General features: G+C 41.9%; 1 protein-coding gene across 7 annotated transcripts in view; it reads right to left on the reverse strand.

The window, feature by feature from the left end:
* Window positions 1-24,809, reverse strand: part of SRGAP2 (SLIT-ROBO Rho GTPase activating protein 2) — a 208,425-nt gene that overhangs the window by 84,235 nt on the left and 99,381 nt on the right. For all 7 annotated transcript variants that reach the window (XM_081193417.1, XM_081193416.1, XM_081193415.1 and 4 more), the window contains one exon: window positions 10,228-10,290. In XM_081193417.1, coding sequence (XP_081049543.1) covers window positions 10,228-10,290 — 63 coding nt within the window. The remainder of the gene's footprint in view (window positions 1-10,227; window positions 10,291-24,809) is intronic.

Here is a 24,809-nt window from a genome sequence, read left to right on the forward strand (position 1 = left end):
CCCATAACACTGTTTCGTGTTCGGTGCACACCCACAAAAAGACTTAAGTTGTCACCTTTTGAGCTCCTGTATGGGAGGCCGCCCTCCTTTGTTCAGGATATTCCAACTGACCTCCAACAAATAGGAGACCATGCGACACAGGGACAAGTGCAATCTCTCTCCCGTGTTTTTGTCTCTCTCCCGTGTTTGTTTGTTTTTTTTTATCTTAACAGGTGGGCCCTCGAGCGCACGCCGTGCAGCATTGCCGTGCCGATTCATCAGCTTCAGGCTGGCATAGCGTATGGGTGAAAGAGTGGAAACGTGATCCACTTGCACCTAAGTGGCGTGGACCTTACACCGTCTTGCTCTCTACTCCAACAGCGGTGAAGGTAGCTGAGGTGACCCCCCTGGATTCATCACTCCCGTTTGAAGAAGTCCGAAGGCAGTTGGACGTGCAAAGGTGACCCCTCTAATCCTCTTAAACTGACTCTCTCCAAAAACCCCTGTATCTAGCCCTACGGGGAACGGGCTAGGTCACGGGCAACATTAGACGACCGGCCTGCTGCAGCCACACCCTGGAAGCTGGCTGACCTGCGCACGTCTGAAGCTTGAGGAGCGTCTGAACCAGCGACTGTGAAAGGGAAGATTCTCTTATACAATTGATTGACTGCCCCCTTGTGGAACAATTATCAGAGATATTACACATTGGGGATCCTTGGGATATATGTTTTGGTCTTGGTGGTTCCCCATTTCTGTCACTGGGGGAATTATATAGGGGCTAATATTTTTATGCTATCACAATAAGGTAATCTTTTGTGGAAGGAATGCATATGCTAGACATCAACATGATTTTATTATTAATCCTGATCCCTTGGGAAGGGGAAGGGTCCTTGAATCTGACCAAATTTGCTAAATATGGATTCCGCTATGACCACAATATGTGGGTAGGTTTAGCTGAAATGGTAGCCAATGTTGCAAATAGGACCAATTGCCTTGTTTGCTCTCTTGGGCCAGATGATTCAGAGGGAGGTATGCCCTTATTACCAATACCATTAAAAGCCATTGGTATGGTAAGCGAAATGCCACACCAAACAGAAATACAGAATTTCCCCGGATGGAACTCAACTAAACCATTACGAGTTATACCTGTACAAGGGGAATTCTGTGTACATAAATCATCAGATGCAGCTGATTCTACCATGATAGGCTCTTCTCATTGCCACTATACTTGGGATTATATTAAGAATAGTCATACCTGGGCAAACGGTACTACCTATCGAACTCGGAATACCTTGCCCTGTGTACCTCCTTTTATTCATGCATGGAAAGTGGTATGGAACATAACTGTGACAGAGAAAGGCAATCTAACATACTGCACTGTGAACTCTATACCCCTTGTGATATTTCGCCTTATGCACTCCACATACCAAAACCCTCAGACCCATGGTTGTGGTGGATATGTGGAGAATGGGCATACAAGAAACTCCCTTCCAAATGGAGTGGGACTTGTTTCCTGGGATGGGTATTACCACCAATGTGGATTATGCCCACTAGTTCAGCTAAGCGAACACGAAGAAACGCTGATATTTCTCATATAGCAGGAGGAAGTACCCAAAGTTGGAGCGGTACTGATGATTGGCCACCAGAGCGCATTATAGCCTATTATGATCCTGCCTCCTGGAATCCTGGTGAGCTCATACAAGGGGCACGGGATCCTATTTATAATCTAAACAGAATAATTTGATTGCAAGCAGTAGTGGAACTTGTAACCAATGTAACGGCCCAGAGTTTGAGACTTATTGCACAACAGTTGGATGAAAGTAGAGCCGCATTTTGCAGCTGAAAATGGGAATGGATTATGTACTTGCCAAGCAGGGAGGCCTATGTGGAGTCTTGAACTTGACAGGGAATGCCTGTTGCTTTAACATTTCTGATAATGGTGAGGCAATCCGTGTGTTGGCCACAAAGATGGAGAATATAGCACATGTCCCAGTACAAACATGGGAAGGATGGGATATGGGATGGTTACCTAATGTCACAGGACTCAAAGGGATACTATTGTCTTGCTTGTTTTTCTTGACAGTAGTGGTAATGGTTTTATGTATGATGCCATGTATCATTTCATGTTTTAGAAGTACAATTAGCAAGATGATTTCGAATGAAACTCTACCTCATATCATGGCCCTATACACAGCTTTACCTTAGGAATATGATGCAGATCAAGCTATCAAGGACGCTTGGTAGCAAGGTCCTTGAGCTTGAAAGGGGGGAATGTGGCATCTGAATATAGACTGCATTTTTAATCAAGGCATATATTGGCTTATATCTTGATCAGGTAAATGGGCTTAGACTTTCAAAAGTTTCATGCCAGGCACAAGACCAGCTGCTTAGAGAACCTTGACAGTGTTTATCCTCCTGGACAAGGGGCCCCCCTTTGATTTATAGCAGAAAACAATTCTCAAAGTCGTAAAAAGAAACCGTTAAACTTGAGCCACAGGACAAAAGGCCAAGAGCACGGAGAAGGGGGGAAGTGTAAACTGAAGAGGCTTTTTTCTTCTTAAAAGGCTACCTATGTTATGTACTAAATATATTTGCTTAAATGTAATTATACAAAGGATCTAGAAAGAAAGAAATGTTAAATTCTTATTTCATAGAGTCATATTGCTGTAGGAGACCAGGGGGGCAGATGAGCCTAGCCCCCCTGCCAGAAATGAGACGCCATCCGAGCTATCCTGATATATTAGTTGTCAGACATTTGTTTAGAAACCTTCAAATGAAGGAGATCTTTCAATGTTGATGTGAAACTCAAGATCCTTGACATATGTTTAAGATAAAAATTTAAGATTAACCATTTGTTTTAGAAGGCAATAGGGCAAGGAAGGCAAGAGGTGAGCTGGTAATTAAGATTCCTTGTTGAGACACATGTAAGATATATTACTACTTATTTGTCATTTATAGATGTAACAATATATAGCTCTTTGTGTTCCATATAAGGACAGGAGGATATGAGTGTATCTTAAAATTGGTTATAGCAATCAGCCAATAGGAAATTCAAGCAGGCTGATTGAACAGAGGCAGCCACAGGAGGAGCAAAGGGGGGTGGATTAAGGAAATATAAGTGCTGGCCATAATGGCAGGAGGCAGGCCAGAGCTTGGTAACCATATACCACTGTGCCTCTCATTTATTTGTCTGACAAATAAATTATTATTTTAATTTCTCTGTTGCTGCGTTGAATATTTCATTCCAGCTAAGCGTTAACCACAAGCAGGGTGCTACAAATCCAGCTCCCAAATGCAGGAAACAGATGGTGCATCATGCTTTTCCTGTACATTGGGCCTTGAGCACATGCGTTGTGGTGGCAATTGATTCTGAGGAAGATGCTGTGTCTTCTACTATAGCTACTATCACTAATCATGGGATGAAGGAATTCTATGACATCTTAAGGGATTAATGAATAATCAGATCAATAGAATGACTAAGAGGTTTAACGTGCAACCCCAAAAAACACTGTAACTGTATGTACAATTTCAGTTGCCAGGTAGATTGCTCTGTCAGACAGAGATGCTCCTGAAGTGGAAAAGATTTTCTAATTGTAAGCATCACTGGAGTGAATTTCTTTTTTTAAAAAATAAAAATATTTCCATCACTTTAACAGACTATTAGTCAGCACAAGCTTTACATTTAAAACAAATTTTCTCTCTCTTTCTCTCTCTGCCTGAAAGGACTGGAAAGTACTCTCACAAGTGTTCAAAATTCCAATGGGTTAAAGCCATTATTTTACCCAGGGATACATGAAGTCCCTGCCCCTCCTTCCGCCTGCAAATGATTCATCTCCCTTTTGAGATCATTTTCTTATTTCCCAAACTGTAATAGCTGACAAAGCTTTTTATGTAGCCATGGTGTATTGTTCTTTCACAGTTAGGCATCTAGATTTCTAGTACCCATTTCACTGGGTGAGTGGGTGGGACCAGCAACTGCTAAAAACAAAATGACAGCACCTCAATAACAGGATGAATGAACACTGGTTTTCAAATGGCTGAGTCATGTTCCACAAGTGAGCCACAACCAGCTAAGATGGGCTGTACTAATACCACCTCCACCATTTGAGGCCCCCTGCACTTTGCTATTGATCATTATGAAAGAAATTGGATTGCACTGGAAAAATTATGCATGGCGTAGGTTAAGAAATCTAAAATGACTGCCTGTCAGTACATGCCTATGTACGCAAAATTGACTGGACTAATAGATGCGATGTGGGCTGAGTTGAATAAAGCAGAGAAGCAGTAAGAAGGGAGAGAGGAATGGAAGGTGGGGTCCTGTGATTAAGACTGAGGCAACGGGAAGGTCTCTGGCCTGGAAAGATCAAATGCTACTGGCTTGGAAGCCAGGTTTATATCTATCTGGTATTGGTCAGATTTTAGAAACCTTTCTTTACTGGTACCTCATCAGTTTGCTACTAGCAACAACTCTTCACTATCTCTTTTTGCCATTTGAAATTGATATGGTTAGGTCAGTAAATGTGCATTCCCTCAAATTATGCCATAATTATAGAATTTTAAGAATGGGATCATGGGTCAACAAAAATTATGGGCCTTGACTTTATGGAGTAGATCGGGGTACTCAACCTTTTTATATCTACCGCCCACTAATGCATCTTCCTTGATGGTAAAATTTCCTTACCGCCCACTAGTGCTTGATGGAAGGAGGATTCAACTTGTGCCGTAAAACCCCCTACAGCCCACCTAGAATCCTGAAACGCTCACTAGTGGGTGGTAAGGACCAGGGTGACAACCCCTGGAGTAGATACTCAATTTCAAATATTTTTTAAGGCTCAGTAATGGAAGTCATAGTCAGAGCAAATGCCCATGCCCTGCTTCTAAAACAGTTACAACAAAATATCCTTGGTCGAAGAAGAAAGAAACTGAAAAGTGAAGCAAACAGTGGAAACAACAGCATGCCCCTAAAATGTGTTGCATTACAGTTTGTTTCTGCTTTTTGTCATAACCCGATATTTAGATGCTGGAGAGAAGCATGCAACATCAGCATAATGAGCAATTATTTTATCTGGAACACAGCTCTCCCGATCTTCACATTACTGTTTGCTCTGAACTTGAAAGAATGTTAGAAGTGAATTGCAGTAATGTATAGGAAGTTCAAGTGTGTGTGGGGTGTGTGTGTGTGTGTGTGTGTGTGTGTGTGTGTGTGTGTATCAGTACATTGTGGTTTCTCCAGACAAGAGCATATGATAGGGGGAGTCAATACGGTGCCTTTCAGATATTGTAGAACACCAGTTCCCAACTCCCCCAACTAGCATGGCCAAAGGCCAGGGACAATGAAGGACACAGTGCAATAACATCTGGAGGCAACCACACTGGTTATCTCAGGCACAAAGTAATGTTTTGAAGCGATTCTACACACATTTCCTGGTACATTGGGTCCTCCAAAACATTGTCTTGTCTCCACAAAATTATTCCACTAGTACCCAGTTAAAATTAAAATTAGCTGGTTGTAGATGTTCACTGTGATGCACGAATGTCATGTATGAAAGACAGGAGAAAATTAAATGATGCAGCTCAGCAGTATTCTTTCAAGAGAACTATGGCCTGGTGATACACCACCACACAATTTAGTGCTATTTTCCTTTCTCAGTATAGTTCTGTCCAGAAAGTATGCAAGTCCCTGTAACTCTCACTTAAAATAATGCTAAATACGCAACAGCTAGGGTGGCCAAGTTAAACACTTGGCAGTCACTATCCACATTTTTAAAACAGTTATCCTAAGCTCCTCACAATCACACCACACTGCTGCTTAGTAATCGCAATGACCTAATGACATTGTTGCAAATCAGCACAAACTTTTTCCTATAGGAATATGCTTGTGGATTTAGCAAGGCTAACTATTCCCATTTGCCAGGAAGCGAGCTAAAAACCACAAGCAGGACGCACCCTCCAGTCTCCTGCAGAGTGCTGCTGTTATGTCGCCACACCAGCCTAGCGCTCAAAATGCTAAACATCTGCAGCTGGAATTTAGCTAAGTACTAAAAATTCCATTGCACCACACCAGGCAGTAAAGGTCCTGAAATGCAGCTTTAAAAAAGCATTTCCAAACATTTGGCCACAATAAAACATAACCTCTATTCCTCTGTAATTTGCTGATTCACATTGGTTCTGCAAAATCATTCTGGATCTAAACTTAGTGTTTAATAACCCCTGCTCTGTGTTAGGGTCAAAGTGCTTTGGGTAAAAAGAGCATTCCTAAAGCATCTTCTCACAGATTGTGTGGAGAAAAGACTTTGGCACTGCAGCAACCCTTGTTGACTAGGTAGAATCCAAGAGCACCCCCTCTTTTGAGCAGCAACCCCAAAGAAAACATTTGCACGACTGTTTCCAAAAATAGAGGTAATTTGGTCACAGTTGCTGTGTAGACAGATTTAATCAACGCCGAACATATCCCATTCAGCTGTGCAAGAAGAAATGTCTTGCATGGGAGATTTTTATTAACACTTTCTTCTTTCTCCCAGGCAATGACTCTTCCTTGTTCCTCTTACTAAGCTATACTGCTGAGCAGAAAGGCATTAAAACAGAAAGCTGGTTGCGTAACAGCTAAGCATACAAACTGTGAGCCTGAAGATCCTGGCTCAAATGTTGCCGCAGCTCATCGGCAGGCCTCAAACCAGAGAGAGAGAGAGAGAGAGAGAGAGAGAGTTTTTTGCCTAAGTCCCAGGGAATGGCCAGAAGACATGGAAAGCCACTACCTTCCTGCAGCCAAGCAGATCCAGATCTAGTTAGTGTCTGGATGACATGCGTATGCTGCCTTAGTCTGCATGTTGGAACAAAAGCAGGATATTAACGTAAGGAAATAAACAATTCAGGGATGCACAGACTTCTGGCTTGCAATGTCTCTGTTTTGTTTACTAGAACCCTGAGAGGCACCAATCAGAGCCAGATACAAAATAGTCCGGGGGGGGGGGGATTTTGCTCTTAGAATTAAGCAAAATGATGCTTTTGGGAACATACCCAGCATAGGAATTTGTTTTCAGTACAAGAACAAACCTCACAGTGAAACAAAAATCTGCTTCTCTCCCTGCTGCTGACTTTCTTGATCTCAGCAGTTTCATTTAGAGTGGGGTGGGGGTTGGAGGAACCTTTTTGTTGCTGCTAGCCAGTGTGGTGTAGTGGTTAAGAGCGGTAGTCTCGTAATCTGGGGAACCGGGTTCGCGTCTCCGCTCCTCCACATGCAGCTGCTGGGTGACCTCGGGCCAGTCACACTTCTCTGAAGTCTCTCAGCCCCACTCACCTCACAGGGTGTTTGTTGTGGGGGAGGAAGGGAAAGGAGAATGTTAGCCGCTTTGAGACTCCTGAAGGGGAGTGAAAGGCGGGATATCAAATCCAAACTCTTCTTCTTCTTCTTCTACCGTGAAACCATCGGTAGACCAAAACCTTGCCGATCTGCTATAAATCACTCTACATCGGTACATCCCCATCTACCTTCTCGCTACCCGAGCCTAAGTAACCATCGGAAATTGCTGAAAGATGACAGCATGTGTGACACTAGTTGATGTGGAGACAAATGAACCCTCGATAATGCAGTTGATGCTGTCTGACCCAGTGATTGTGCTGCAGAGTAAATGAAAGGACAGGGCAGGCACTGATGTGTGTTGCAGGCTTCTGCTCCCTGACGTAGCTCTGTGTTGCTTTTCAGCAGCTGCAGATCTACCAGCAGCTTCAAGTTAAGGGGCTGTATGTAAGCAGGAACAGGAGTTCCCCTGCACATATGCAGCACACCAGACTGCACTGGCAAAGCACCAGGGGCCACCAGAAATCGTCAGGTTCTATTAATTTATTTATTAAAGAAGGGTTGGTTTTAAAAAAAATAAAAAATCAAGACCATGTTTCGTCTATGACGATAGGTAACAGCAAACAAAAAACCAATGCAATACACTTCTAAATAAAACAACATTCTAGATATAGTAACTGTAAAGCAGGAGTGCCATCCATATCAACCAAACACAGCATCACGGTAGTCAGGGACCCCTCGGGTCTGGGGGTCCTCACTTGCAGAGGGGAGTAGTTACTGTCCAACTAAACAGAGAAGTAGTCAGACCATGATAATGTGGCTACAGAAAGCCCTCCCTGCAATGAATTTCCAACTCATTAGCCCCCTGCTATGTTGAAAAAACTAGATCAATAGTGTGACCTGATAAATGTGTGGGATCAATTATATTCCGAGGCAGCCCTGTGGTTATCATGGCAGCCATGAAGTCCTGAGCTGGATCCCCAAAGTAATCTCCATGTGGCTATTGAAATCCCCAAGGGGTTCACCAACAGAACACACACAGGACCACCTCAGCCAGGGAGAATGATGGGCGGCAGGATTGCCAGTTTACCAGAAGAATCACTGACATGTCTCTCTGGCCCAACACCAGATGCTAATACAGGCATAGGCAAACTCGGCCCTCCAGGTGTTTTGAGACTACAACTCCCATGATCCCTAGCTAACAGGACCAGTGGTCAGGGATGATGGGAATTGTAGTCCCAAAACATCTGGAGGGCAGAGTCTACCTATGCCTGTGCTAACACAATGCCAAATACCAGGGTCTCCTGGTACAAGACATGGATTTCTCATAGACAGCATTAACTCCCCTTCACCAGTGCCAGAATGCATGGAGTACTCCAAAATGAAAAACATAATTATGGTACCAGGCACGCTTTCTTTGTAAGATTTTCACTAGTGGCTGAGTTATCAGTTGTGCTTATATATTGATTTGATTGGCTCATAAAATTTATATCTTGCCCTTCCAAAGGAGGCCAATGGCAGCAATGATGATGAAGGGAATAACCTTTGGTGGTCTTTTTGAATACAGTAGTGGATTTGTGAATCACATAGGTGTGGGCTAAAATTACAGTGGTGCCCCACAAGACGAATGCCTCGCAAGACGGAAAACCCGCTAGACGAAAGGGTTTTCCGTTTTTGAGCTGCTTCGCAAGACGATTTTCCCTATGGGCTTGCTTTGCAAGACGAAAACGTCTTGCGAGTGTTCCGATTTTTTTTCGCTTTAACCCCCTTTTTCTAAGCCGCTAATAGCCTTTTAGCCGCTAATCCGCTAAGCCTTTAATAGCCGCTAAGCCTTTAATAGTTGCTAAACCGCTAATAGCGCTAATCCGCTAATAGGGTTGCTTCGCAAGACGAAAAAACCGCTAGACGAAGAGACTCGCGGAACGGATTAATTTCGACTTGCGAGGCGCCACTGTAGTGCAAAAATTAAATTAAATTAAGAAAATGAAAAATTACCAAATACATATGTACAGAGTCCACATTGCAAGGTGCTGGTTTGGGAAAGATTCCCCCCTCCCCGCGTACAATAACTCTGTGAACTTTACCATAAGGTTACCAGATTTTTTTCAATGAATCCAGGGACACTTTTCAACTTCAATGGATTTTGTATGGGGACTGATCTGTAAATCCGGGGACTGTCCGGTAACATTACTTTACTATCGATCTATAGTATAGAGATAATACATCTGGCATTTCTCTGGGCTTATAATAGACTATTTTGTTATTAAGATACATTTGGTGTATAGGGATAGCATTTTTGAAGACTCATATGCACTGAACTGACAGCAAGGCTGTGTCTTTGCAGACTCTCTAGTTTTATCCACCCTGGGGTCCAGGTACAGAACTACAGCTAATGCAGCATGTTGAGTTGTAATAAACATTACTGCCTCGATATATTTAAGAAATCTAAAACCTGCTGCCACCCTGCCTTCTAAGAATGCAGACTTAAAACAGCCAGTGATATGCAAGCATCTACTATAAATCATCATTGTGGAAAAATTACTGCATGATGAAGTTAGTGCATAGTGCATTCCTGCACATGGAATGAATGGAGCCAATTGTATGTGGCATGCTTGCAGCCAAAGCTGATCTCAGAGCTGCAGTTATTATACTGTGCACAGTCTCAATGATGCACCCCAAGTCTCCACTAGTATTCACAGCCTGATGTGGAACGTAATCAGATGACATGAGGAAAAGCAATAGAGATGCAGGCAGAGGATAAAAATGGAACAAAAAGGGGGAAAAAGAAATTTACAGTACTTAACCAACTAGCAAATAACACACCGCTTCGGTACAGACTGCAGCCATTTATCACTTCCAATGCTTGATTGCTGCTGTTGCAGCAGGCAGGGTAAAGTCAAACATTTCTTTCCTACTTTCTGAAAAGGAGCCAAGAAAGCAACTTGATTTACCGTGTAGAGCTCATTCAGGACCTTCATCAAGTCTTCCTGGAGCTGCTGCCCCACTTCTTTGCTCTGGAATACAAAAGAACCAGAAAAGGTTAACTGGAAGAAAAGAGAGGAAAACAGGGGCAAGGTGGTGGCGGTTGCTGCAAACACGCCATGATGTTCACAATAATTCAGACACAATTGATCGTCATTATTCACACTGGCAAATCCAATAAACACTCAGCTTAGCTCCAATTACATCCAAATTAAACAACCTATTTTAATAAAATGCAATAGGCTGCACACAAAGCCAGCAAATGCTGGTAGTGTGTGGTCGAAGCAAGCATTCATCTCTGCAAAGGAAACTCTGGCTGCTGTCAGAGGTAGCACATGGCTATGCTAGCATCCAATGCTTTCTTCTTCTCTTTTCTTTTTTTGAAAGCGGAATCCACATAAGCTGCCAAAACTGGAATTGTGGGAACAGTACAGTCAGATAAGATGGAGAGCCTGGCCATTAGAAGATTTCAGGCCTTATTTCAAAGGTGTGTTTCAATTCTGGGGGGAGAGGAAGAATGGTGTGCCAAGGTGGGAGGCTGGAAAGTACATTTCCCTTTGTTTTTATGTAAATCATTCTTTGAGATTTGGAGCAAGGGGAAAGCTGTGTTAAATAATGGCTTTTCTGCAGCTTGAGAGCTGTTGTGCTCAGGTCCCACTTGCGCCTTCTGATAGGCACTATGATAACAAGATGCTAGACTTGCTGAGTCTTTGGTCTGATCCAGCAAGGCTTCTCTTATGTCCATATGCTTAGCGATAAGTTCCAATGAATATGACCACCAAACCCGAAAAAGGAAGCTTTGTTCTGTCACATTTAATCTTATTTTAGAATCCACACTCAGTGCCAAGAGAGAAGACAAAAGAAACCACACCCAAGGCACTTCACATCCACACACAGTCAAGTCTCAGCATGTGCCAAGGGCCCAGATGTGAGATTTTCCTCCACTGACAATACACTTATCTATTTTTAAACAGAAAAGAACCACAAGGCACTTGTATCTGTATTGACATACTATACTCCATAATAGGAGGCACTTGGGTAACTGAGCCACCAAGTTAAACCCCATACAATGTGACTCATGAATTTGCTCGCTTTAGTAGGATTTATTAGCACCAGAAACAAATAAAGAAAAAAACCACAAACAAATGTGTTGGACTGTCAAACTGGACTATCAAACTGGGCTATAGCTGGATCCATTTGCTATTTTACAGTATGTATTTATTCATTTAAAATTGGCACATGACAACCGTCAGGGTTTTTTGGGTGGGGTGGTGGTCTTAAACAGCAATATACCCATATTGAAAGATATGTGCCACACTTGCCAAATAGTTTACAAGAGCTAAGCAAAGAAGCATAAACCTCTTCCACAAACAATACCAGTGAGCATCTCATCATTGCATTGGCCTTCACCTTCAACCTATCCAGTCATTTGCTTTTTACTTCTAAGTTGCTGCAAAGACAGCAAATCCTTGTCTTCCAGAGTCTGCATTCCATTCCTCCCACTATCTTTCCCACAATAGGGTGGCAATCTGTAATCTTGTTAAGGTGAGTATTTGTACTGGTCCTTACTGTATGAATGGTTAAAGAAAAAAGAATTATGAATTCAACATACTAAGAACCTGTTGATTTGCAGCTGTTGAACCATGGACTTATTCTCTATCCATGTAAGATATATCATAAAGGTGAGTATAAATAATAGTCACCTCATTGGAGGTGGGGTGACTGGCTTCTGAACAGAAAACTATAATCACACACTTGCTTACTACTTCTACTGCTGGCCAACGCATTGTCCTTTACTTTCCTTCCACAGCTGTTTAACATCCTAAACTAGTATTTTCACTTTCTAAACAGAAAAGTAGTAGTGCCAGGGATCAAGAGAAATCTCTTTACATTTATTGCACAACAGAATATAATAGTTGCACAATTATGCAATCGCATGGCTCAATACATCACAATGGGGAGAGAATAAAACCAATAAAATGACAATTATATCCAGGCAGATGTTTCCTTTCTTCCCAACAACCGTTCTAAGAAGGGATGTATCAAACAGCATCCTTGTTTATTTGAACAGGCTGTTGAAATGATTGTGACTTACTGCTTCAGCCATGGCTCCCTATGGAGACTGGTATTGTACTTCATAAGCCAAGTGAAACTCTACACTGTTTAAAATGAAAGGGGCCTTTGGAAACCCAAAGCATTGCTGACACAGAGGCCCAGTTAACAATCGTAGTCTTGTAACGCTCACCCAAGATTACTATGGTGCATAAAGGAAGCTGGAACAGTGGCTCTCTGATCTAGAGTGCCCTACATTACACCCTTTAAAAAAATGTAATTAGCTGCCTGAAAGCATGACAGAGAAGGAAACTGGGCATGTCAGGGGGAAATTCCCCGACTAAAAACCTGACCAGGAGGACAAAGAGACAATTATTTATCATGTGAAACCTGGTATGACTCACACCCTGTTCCCACTCCCCCAAAAGCTGTTTCTTCCCTGCAATCCTATACTGTACAATGGAGAAGAAATTTGGGGGAGGGGAGGCGAAACAAAACTCCATCACAAGCAAATGTAGTCCATTTTATTTTAAAGAAGAATGTTCTCAGCAGCTTACCAGGAAACTGTCTAGCTAGGGAAATGATCCTGGGCCTCTAGCAGATGGTTTGATGAAATTGTTAATTCAGTATGTGACAGCTATGAAAAAGGTGAATTCCATGCCAGGGATTATTATATAAAACCAACAAGAATAATGACTTCATAAAAACTGACAGTGAGGCCACATGTGTAATATTGCATAATGTTTTGGTGGTCCCAACTAAGAAACTATAATATAAAAGCAGAAGTCGGCAGCCACGATGTGAGCAGCGAAGTGGCCAAGTTTGCTGATGATACTAAGTTGCTCAGGGTCATTAAAACAAAAAAGGATTGCAAAATGCTCCAAAAGGATCTCTCCAAACTCTGTGAATGGGCCATAAAATCACAAATACAAGTCAACATTTGTGGTTGTTTGTGTGTTTTTTTGCATGTTGGGGCAAAAAATAAATAAATCTTAACTTCACATACATGCTCATGGGGTCATAGTGAAGATGAAGATGTTGGCTCAGTGTGCAGCAGCTGTGAAAGGGGCAAATTCTATGTTGCGGATCATTAGGAACAAAACTGTAAGCTTCTGAATGCCAGTTGCGGAAACCAAGTGCTTTTGCGCTTGAGTCCTGCTTGCAGGCTTCCCAAAGACATCTGGTTTGTAAGTATGAGAGCATGATGCTGAACCAGATAGGTCACTGGGCTGATCTAGCAGATTCTTCTCATATTCTTAACAAGATGCTGGGAGTACCTTCCAGTTTAAAGACCTTTTTGATTAGAAAAAATACACTTAAGGGTAGAGGAAAGATGATAGATGTTTATAACAGTTACATGGTGTGGAGAAAATGGATAGTGACAAATTTCCCATGCTCTCATAATTCTAGAACTCCAAGTCATCTACAGTGGCACCTCGGGTTAAGAACTTAATTCGTTCTGGAGGTCTGTTCTTAACCTTGAAACCGTTCTTAACCTGAAGTACCACTTTAGCTAATGGGGCCTCCCGCTGACAAACAATAGGCAGAGGTCAAGCAGACAAATTTCACACAGAAGCATATCATTGCTTACTTCAACTCGCCTGTGGAAAAAACTCAGAGGCCATGAACGAAGGAAAGGCAACAACAGGAAGAATTAAAGGAACTATTGGAAACTCAAGGCAGTAGAGATATAAGATGATCAGAGCCCCACCGAACTTGAAGCGTGGGAAGCCCCAATAAAATTTTATAATTTGGCGGAATATTTGGAATATATGATATGTATTTTTATAATTTGGAATATTTAATGTGATTTGATTGAATTGTTAAAATGGGAAATTTAATAAAAATTATTTTAAAATAAAAAATGGGGCCTCCCACTGCCACCACACCGTGCTGCGTGATTTCTGTTCTCATCCTGAAGCAAAGTTCTTAACCCGAGGTACTATTTCTGGGTTAGCGGAATTTGTAACCTGAAGCGTCTGTAACCCAAGGTACCACTGTAATGACATTGATTAGCAATGATCCAGGAAGCTGTTCTTCATAGAATGCAATTAATTTATGGAATTCACTGCTATCAGAAGTGGTGATGGTCACTAGCTTAGGTGGGTTAAAAAAACGGTTTTGATAATTCATGGAGGACAGCCATCATTAACACCTATGAGCAGCCATCAAAATCTGCTTCCCAAAGGTATTTGTTTAGCCGCCATGAAATAGGATGCTAGAGCAAAACAGCCTCACCAACCTCTGTGCCCATGTGAATGAATCCAGTCTTAAAGCAAACAATATATTTTTCATTTAGAGGTAGATGGCCACTGGAAGTTTTAGTCCAAAACATGTGAAGGGCATTAAATTGACACAGGTTGACATAGATGGGCATTTAGTCTGAGCTAACAAGACTCCTCTTAGTCCTCTAAGTGGAAAATTTACTGCTTGCTATGAAAAGGGTTCCCCTCTCTCTCACTGACACACACACACACACACACACACACACACACACACTTTTAGCCTTTAAGAGGCAGTTTCAGACATTTGTGTCTGTTACCCTTGTTAAACAAATACTTTGAAGGCAATGTTCCAAATTTTAACACTGTCTGTTTATTGGTTTTTATTTTTCAATGTGATAGATTCTGACATGATCTTAATAATTAAGATAATTAATTTTATGGTTTTGTTATTGTTAAGAATCTTGAGCATGACTTATGGAAAGCCAGGATATAAATATTTATCCAAAATAAAAGTTCACTTTCCTCCTTCTCTTATCAGAATCCTGACCTATTGCTATACCAAGGTTTTGTCTTCATTTTCATTGGAGGGGATGAAAACTTCAAGCAATAAAACAATCTCTTACTGCGTTGTATATTTATGTTTAATTTCTTGCAAAGCTGAAGTTCCACTAAGACCGTAGGGAATTTTGAACCAAAAGATCTGTCAATTAGAATTATTGTTTTCACGATTGTTTTAAGTAGAACTTCCAAGTTTATATTTCCTTCTATCTAGACAGCCATAATTGTCTAATTGCATCTGTATCTGCATTCCATGCCAAATGTTACCCAGAAGAAAACCTGCCAAATGTGCAGCTTTAGCACTTGAGTCTTTCTTAACATCTTAATTCCTCTATCAGCCTTTTTATAACTGAGTTTACTTAGATGCAAACATCAGGCCAAAGCCAATGTGAATCTTTCCACTTTTCATGAGTATAAAATGAAAGATTAAAAGAATAAATGGTTAGGAATATAAAATGGGAGGGGGGATTGAAGAGGGTAGCCAAATTCCAACTTGATTTCTTAGCCTTCATACACACACATGGCACTCAGTGTGGAAGTCATAATTTAAACTTTTCTAAACAATTAACTCTGACTCAATTTACTTCAACATAAAGCAAAGAAGATTTTAGCCAGCTTAAGTATTTAATGCATTCAAAGGTTATTGAATCAGCACTATTCATGCATTTAAAATTAAAGCTGTATCATGATTTTTAAGATGAAATCCAATTTTCTAGGTTTATACATTTCAGTTACAGCTTTGGAAATACATCTTAGAAGCCCAGAAGCATTCCCTCCTTCCTGGAAACGGCCATTAACAGTGGCAATTTTTAAAGAAAGCTCACTTGTACTTGATGACAGTATGTATCTGCCTGGCTAAGGCTCATAAACTTTATCATTCCCTTTAATAGTCAACTCAGGTGGCCTCAACTCATAACCATATCATAAGATGAACCCAGTTGGATCAGAACAAAACCTTATCTAGTTCAGCATTCTGTTTCCACAGTTGCCACCCTAAGGGATATGGGAAGTTCACAGTGTCTATCTGGAGGTTAAATAGAGCCACCCAATCCCATGAAAAGGATCTATGAGCTTCCAGGACTACTGATGGCAGTTGATCCTGTAGAGCAGTGGTTCTCAACCTGTGGGTCCCCAGATGTTGTTGGATTACAACTCCCAGCATCCCTGAGCTCTGGCCTTGCTAGCTAGGGGTGATGGGAGTTGTAGTTCAACAACATCTGGGGACCCACAGGTTGAAAAAAGCTGCTCTAGAGGAAAGAAATGTAATCCTATTGATGCTTTCTTTTATTGGGACACACACACACAGAGAGAGAGAGAGAGAGAGAGAGAGAGAGAGAGAGAGAGAGAGAGAGATGCGGTAAAATGATGTTGCTGGTTTTAAATTGTTTTCCAGGGGAAGAGGACAACCTAGCAAGGAAGTCCACTGTATGAGCAAGATCCAGCAGGGTTCTAAGGTTGAAAGAAGGAAATGAGCTTCTTAAACTGCTGACAACTTACAGCCAGGGCAGCAAGTATGGGATAGCACATTGCAGAATACAAGCTCCCATCACCCTATAAATTGGCTGTGCGAGATGTGGCTGATGGAAATTCAAGTCCCTAAATATATGAAGGGCAACACATTTGCATAGTAAGCATCTTTATGCATGGCATAAGGGTAAAAAAGATTGCCTCCTCACCCCTATAGGAATGTTTCATGTATAATGGAAGACAGACACATTTTGCACTCTCCAGATTCTCCTCAGAACCACTATAAAGCAATAAGCTGCCTTGATTTGGGGCTGACAGTCAGCCCAAACCTGAGCTCTCTGGTGCCATAGAAAGGTGTCTTTTCCTCTTTCTGCTTCCTGAATCTCCCCACTCTCAAGAGACCTGAACAATACCAGTATTCCACAGTTGTCTCCTTTTGGTGCTCTGCAAAATTGGGGATACTCTGCAAAATCTTGGTTTCAGGTTCTAGTTGTTCAATATAAAAGGATTCCATAATGCAACAAATGGAGCCGGGGCGTAGGAAAGGGGGGTACAGTCCGCCCCTGGTGTCATTCCTGAGGGGGGTGTGACAAAATGGCACACCACGGGGGGAGGCACTTACCGTGGAGGCTGGCCTGCAGTGCACCCGAGCCACACGTCTCTCCTGGGAGTGACGCGGTGGCTTGAGCCCTGCGCTGCCCGAAACGGCAGTGTGGGGCTTGCGTCTGCCAGGCAGACTCCGTGGGCAACTCACCACAGCGCTCCTGTGGGCAGATTGCTGCACCGTGCCTTGGCACAGATTGCCGCCCCTCCCCGTGACCTACGCCCCTGAATGGAGCTAATGTTCGCACCTGAATATCGACACAAGCAAGATGGAGCAAAGTTACAGGTAGGTAGCCGTGCTGATCTGCCGTAGTCGAAACAAAACAAAACAAAAGAAACAAACAAATAAATAAATTTTCTGAAGAAGTGTGCATGCACATGAAAGCTCATACCAATAACTAACTTAGTTAGTCTCTAAGGTGCTACTGGAATGAATTTTTAAAAATATTTTATTTTGTTTTGAAGATGGAGCAAAGTTTGTAGCCTCTGAAAAAATGACAGAGTGTAACCAACATAGACACATTGTTTTGATATCGCTACAGAGAAAGACAATTGACAGCTCTTTTTCAGAAATGCTTCACTGTCCCATCTCCAGCAAGAAAGTGGAGAACCTTAAAACTGTCCAGAACCAATAAGAATCTGGAATGAAAGGGACTGGGGAGAAATACTGCACTCTGTTATAAACTCATAGGGGAGAAAGAAGGTAGGTACTTTTCAAAGATGGGGACTATCAATGCACCCCACGCTTAAACCTAAGGTCCAATGTTGCTGGAAGTTTCTGATTAATGTTGCTAGAAGTGAGAGGAAGAATGGGACACTCACAGCCTGGCACAGGGTGCCAGCTGCCAGCACTGATTGTAATGCAGTAGTTGTTGCTTTGGTTATGCATCCAATATTGGGGTCAGCGGGGAGCAAATGATGACAAGAGCATAGAAAATGGCTTTACTTGAGGTCATTTTAGCTTTCCCTCTGTTCCAACAAGGCGGGTATATATGCCCACTGTCAAGTAATATAAATCTGAGTCACTTCAATGATATGATCCACCTACTTAGTGTGACTTTTATACAGGGAATATGAGAAACAAAGCAGAAAAGGCAACACAATGCCGGCTATGCTTGCATTCAAAGTAATTTATTCAGATCCCTGAGGGAGGGCAGCACATAACAGGGCTGTGAGTGGCAAGTTTGCCAAGCCTGCTGAAACATGCTCTTTGACATAATATTTGGTTATAAGCTGTTTCTTGTTCAGAGGCATGCAATATGCACTCCACAGGATACTCAACTTCTTAAATAATGTCTTAATTTCAATGCTCTGGAACATTCACACACTGGAAGCCACATTAACTGGCATTACAAGAACACTACCATGTATTTATAAACTGTAGTCAACTATGCACTGATTTTTTTTATTGAATTATGTCAATTAAACATATATAAAAACAATGCCCACAACATATCTATGCTTCTCTGACCCATAACTCCTTCTTTGCATGGTTCACAAGTTCCCCATTTCTGCTTATGGAAACTGGAGTCCAACAACATCTGGAAGGCCAGAAGACTCCCCACACCCATCTTATCTGATTAAGAAATCTCATAATTTCCCCTTTGCTTGAATAGCAGTTAATTATAAATATAATTGACTGGGAACCATCTCTAGATGCTTGTGTGCAACTCTGGTGCTGAAACAAAGCAAAACCCAGTTCTAGCCCAGAATTCTGCTGCTCAGATGGTTCACCTCTCATCATTCTGTCCATGTGATGCCTCTCCTCAAATACCTACATTGGTTTCCCATCCACTTCTGCACTGGCACAAAGTCCTTATGCCTTAAAGCTCCCCACTGCTTTGGTCCCAATCTCTGCCCTCATATCCAGATATATTACTGTCTATGCCCATCACTGCTCCAAATCTGATCTCCCTCAGATACCTGAAAGCCTCCTTATACAGCCTCACCCTTCCTTATGGTGGCCTCCTACATGACAACTATATGACGGTGTGAAAATTGCCCCAGTAGAAAATTGTGATTTAGCACTAAACACCAGTGCAGAGTTAATTGGAGTTAGTACCAGAAGTGGAAAGAGGGGAAATGCCAACATAAGGAAAGAGAAAGTAGGAAAGAAACCCACAAGCTTCTGATTGCTAACCAGGGTTAGGCAAACAGGCCACATTTAATCTGTAGCACAGCAATGAAAAGATGTGTATGACCCAACCCCTTACTCTGAAATAAAAGCATCAAGTTATGAAAAAGAAAGCAGTCAATTGACTAAGGGTTTCCTAACACAATTTAGTTCAGATTACAAAAGGCAGAAACATTAACAAGGAACAGTGGGGGAACAAAATGTAATCTAATTGTAAATGATTTTTCTGATTGATCACCTCCCTGTAGAACAAGCAGGAGAAAGGCCTTTTAAACTGGCTACATTCTTTGTTTCAGAAGAATTCCCACAACAGATGAAAGTGGTAATCCATAGTGTTCATTAATCTGCATTTAACAGAAGCTAGTTCTAATTAGATAAAGGAACAAGAAATCTAGAAATGGTCAGTTTTTTAACTTACACACATTAATTTATTTGCTCTATTTTGCTTTCATAATGCACCCAAACAAGTTCTCTTATCAACTGGGCAACAAAGGCTAATCATTAATGAGAAAACTTGAGCACTTTTTTGTCTGCCAGTAAATGTACAAAGAATGAACACCCTGGAAAGTAACCAACATTGAAATGGACTACATGGTAATTATCTACATTACACTTCCCTCTTTGAATAACCCAACAAATTATTATTTCATTCTACAACATCATTATGACAAGTGCTACTTTTTAAAAATTGTACTTAATTTGACATGAGTCCTGATCTCGGCCTTCATATAGAGTCCTCTTACCAATTTATGAAACAGATGATGTTATTCAATAGTCATGCCTCAAAGTATTATTGAATGAGTAAGCAAACAAGAAAGGAAGCAGAATGATCAGGACGCTCAAATGGCTTGAGTTTCCACGCACTAGTTCAACTCATGCCCCCAAGTTTCACACTGCCATCCTTGGGTGGCCAGATGCATTGCCAAGTAAATAAACCAAGTCCTGAAGCCTGACAAAGAAAAGCATTCTGCTCTTATAATTGCTAGACTTAGAAAGAAAAAGATCCAGCAGCCCCCAACTGAGGATTTTTGCAGCAATATTCTCCAATACTTTTTCAGAACAAAGGTGGTGCCTGTTGTGAAGAGCACCATCTATTATAATAGTCATTTTCTTAATCTGAATTATCAAGACAGGCAAATGACACTCAAAAGTGCCCCATAATGTTTAGTAATTAGTATTGTATCAGTAGGGGATATATGTCACTGAAACCCTGTGTTTCTGAGTGAATCCCAGTCCTCTCCATTTACTACTTTGAAATTGGTGTAGGAGATGGACTCTACAGGCAAACTAAAAAATTCTCAATGGCTTAAGATCTGGTTGGCTTGTCGCTTGAGGTCCATGCTTGCTAACATTAGGGAGAATTCTTTGAAGATGGTCCACCGCTGGTTTTAAAACTGGGTCAGACTTGCTCACATTGTAAGATCTGGTCCCCCGTTATGCTGGCGGGGTTGTAAGGTACAAGGCACATATTGGCATATATGGTGGGGGTACACAAGTTCTGGAAGCAGGTTGCAATGGAGACTGGTATAATTGTTAGCTTAGCATCCAAGGTGACCTGCTTGCTATTTCTCTTATCCGTTTTTGATGGTGCCAATGCTGGCCTTACTTCTCAACGATTAATTCTGTATTTGTTGGTTGTCACTTGTCTAGTGATCTCTCAAGGTTGAAAGGGTGCATATTGTTATCCTATGGGCCTATGGTTTTAAAAAGTCATGCTCATTGCCCTTTCTGAAAAGCTGACTCATAAAATATGTAACACCAGGAGTGATGAGGACCCCCTCCGACTTTGCTTTTGTTTGGGGGCAGCTTAAGATTTATATGACCAAACTAGACACTAAATATGAGTTTATCTGTCAACATTCAGGAATGTTTGGTAGAAATATGAACCTTGAATGGTTGGATGAAATGGGGGAGGATGAGGATATTTCACCCCTCCCATATCCAAGAATCTGCTGATGTGCTCTGCTGATTCTCCAGAGAGGAGGAGGTGGTTTCTGCTCTCTACTTATTCCGCTCCAGCCTCACATCAAAGTGTCGGGGGGGGGGGGAGAGAGAGAGAGACTGAGTGTTAGAGAGAGATCGTGTGTATAGATAAGGTTGCTGCTAAGAGCAGCTGCAGACACTCAGTGCAGTTCAGCATTTTCGTTTAGACCTCATTTAGCTCTGTACATAGTTGTGTATTATAGTTGTAGATAGAATAAAAGAAGATATTCTACAGAGCTGCTCTCCGAGTCATTTATGCTCTGCTATACTCTGCTGTGTGACGACTGTCTTCTTGTTGAAGTGAATCCGGTGCTCACAACTCTAAGCTGTGAGTCCACAGCACTTTGACCTGTTCCTGTGTAGAAGGTGGTCTCTGGAAGTGCTACCCAGCTCGCCTAGCCCAGTCGGGGCTGAAGTGTATGAGTCCAGTTGGTGGCACTGGCTCAAGGGCGATGCTGACAGTCACTATGGAATATATTTTACGCCATTCATTCTTTTTAAAGCTTTCTAAGATTATTATGAACATTATATTTTTTTATCTTGCAATTTTATCCTTCCTGTTTTTATGACTGCTTGCCACAGTTTGCCACAACCAGCCCTTTAAAACTTTCTTCTCTAATAGGACCACTTACTTTTAAGGAAAGAACGATGCTGTGATGCTTTTATTGTAACAATCAGTACATGGTATTTCAAATGCATATATTTTCATTCTACTAATGCTTAATTGTTATATATATATGTTCACTATTGTGCTTCATTTCAGAGTAATTATCCAGAGTGTCATTTCAGAACATGGTTAGTTCCATACCATGTACTACTTGTAGATATTTATAGATCATGCAAATGTGTACAGGGAGCAATTGTGTAAGGACCTGTAGAAGATCAGCATGCTTGATGTTTCTGAGCTGAAAGGTCAGGTTGAAGAGGAAAGAAGAAATGTATAAAAGGAAGGAAGGCAAACTGACAGATTACGCTTAATTAAAAGGAGAGTATAAGTAGCAGAGAAAGTCAAGTAGGAAACATCACAGTCACAAAAGCAAACGTGATTTCAGAAGTTCCAAATCATAGCAACTCCCAATACAACCAGTAGGTGAGACTCATTAAAAGGGGTTTAAAATGGCTAACTAAAAACCTATCTGAATTAGGAGGATATGGAGCCATAAGCAATGGAAAAACAAAAGGGAAATGCCTAATGATGTTGACGGAAAACGCTTACTGAGTAAAGATGAGAGTCTGGATGTCTCAGAGTGCAATGGAACCAGACATGGCTGATCATAACCCAAATGTACAAGCAGGGAAAGACTATGGCCAGTAAGGCTACAATTAAAGTTTCTCCAGGGCATCTGCCAAACATGAAGGGATTCTGAAAAAGGGACACTACCCAATCCTCTCATCATTTAATGATACATTTGAGTGCTATAGTAACAAAGGAAACGTCTCCCTCGCAAGGTTGTGGGCTCTCCTTCCTTGGAAGTTCTTAAAGCAGAGGTTGGATGGCCATCTGTCATGGATGCTTTAGCTGAGATTCCTGCATCGCAGGAGGCTGGACTAGATGATTCTCGGGATCCCTTCCAACTCTGCAATTCTATGATTCTATGAAAGGAAACATAAGTGGGGGAACTTTTTCAGCCCAACAATCAACACCCCCCACACAAGGGGACCTTCTGGGGGCCACATGCCAGTAATGTGTGGGGCCAGAAGCAAAAGTGGACCAGGCAATTTATTTAATGCTCATTTGTACAAGGAGCTACATTCCAGTCACACAAAACGCAGAAGTTTCTACACACACACACACACACACACACCACTTTCCACTGAGCACATTCCAGGAAGTCAAAAGCACTTTGTTTGTTTGTTCCAGGGGGAGGGCTGGATGGGGAGGCCTGGAGATGTGGTCCTCAGCTGTGAGGTTTCCCACCTCAGTGTACAATGATTGATTTCACAGAGGCTTAGAATCTGGCACACAAAGACCCTTCTAACTGAACTAATAATGACCAAGGGCAAATTCAGCTGTACATGCATTGCAGATGACCACTGCTTGGAGGTCATGAAAGAGTTACATAGTAGAGCAGAAAAACCTAAACTTCAGCCTAACAGGTCCATGTGCTTAGCATTAAGAAAGCAACTCTGGCTGAAGGGCAAACTATTACATGGCTGCCTTGCCTCAAGATCAATATCTTGCTTTCTTGCTGCCTTAGTGTAACACCCCCCCCCATCAAAAAGGACTAGAAAAGCAGAGTAGCCACAAACACACACACAGCCTCCTCCTATCTCAGCCACAGGCACACTCACAGTGTGCCACAGGCAGGCACACTCACACAGTCTTTTGCTTGCTACCTTTGGGTCTGTGCATGAATCACGTGCAGAGCCGTAGGTCACTGCCACAGTTAACTGGAACATTAACTCTCAGAATACCACAGCAGGCTACTCAAGGCTCTCTTTGTCCTGTTCCCACCCCCACCCCACCCCCGCCTGCCTAACCCAGCCTCCGTCTAATTTAATCAAGATTTTTGGGATCTATGGCTATGCTTACTCGGCTGTTCCGCATTCCACTGAAAATTACAGCTGCAGCTTCAAAATATTTAGGGCACTAATAAAAAAGGCAAGTTAGATACGCTGTCAACATTTTATGGCCTAAATATAACATACCCTCTAAACGTAGTTTGAGAGTCCTGGGGAGAAGACACAGCTTGTTGCTTCAAAATAACTACTTTAAAAATCAGCATGGTCTACTCTGTTGCTAAAAACTGGAGTCAAAATGATATTTTGTTCATTTTTCATGTATCAACAGGGAAATTAGGTAGTCCTACTTTTGCTACTTTTTTGTCCATACAATCAATATAGTTACAAGTTCTGAGTCGCTCTCTATCCAGACTTTAAAAGGCAGAAATACCAAGCCACCAACTACCAGTATAAACTATGGATTAGACAGATTTTATGGGTCCCCAGCACCACTTATTTTGAACGCTTACACTATGGAAAATAAAATTTGAAATGTATTTTCATTCAAGAACCTCAATTGTCTCTTATTAGTATTTTTTAATAACTAAACTGAGCTACATTAAAACGCACCTAGAATCATAGAATCATAGAGTTGGAAGAGACCACAAGGGCCATCGAGTCCAACCCCCTGCCAAGCAGGAAACACCACCAGAGCACTCCTGATTTTACCTAGAGAATAACTTTAGACATAAAAGTGTTATGTACTGATGCAGAAAATGCATTTTACATGGCAAACCAAGCATATCTGTATGGTCCGAAGGCTTCCTTCTAAAGCTAAGCAAGGGACATGGCAATGGGCCCTGGATGTGTGCTATGGCCTCATTTGAGGTAAGGGTTTCACAATCACCCCTGTATAACCTCTCCTATTCGCTGGGCTCCTGGCACTCTGTCAGACTCTTGGGGGCGGGCGGGAGGGTTTGACATCCCTTGTTGGCAGTTGCCCAGTCCCTTTGGTTTGGCCCCAAGGCTTCACGTGTCACCTGTTCCCACCTAATGTGCAGCACATAGTCCAAGTAGGGGTGTATAA

This window comes from Podarcis bocagei (assembly GCF_964188305.1).
Source record: "Podarcis bocagei genome assembly, chromosome: 5".
NCBI lineage: Eukaryota > Metazoa > Chordata > Lepidosauria > Squamata > Lacertidae > Podarcis > Podarcis bocagei.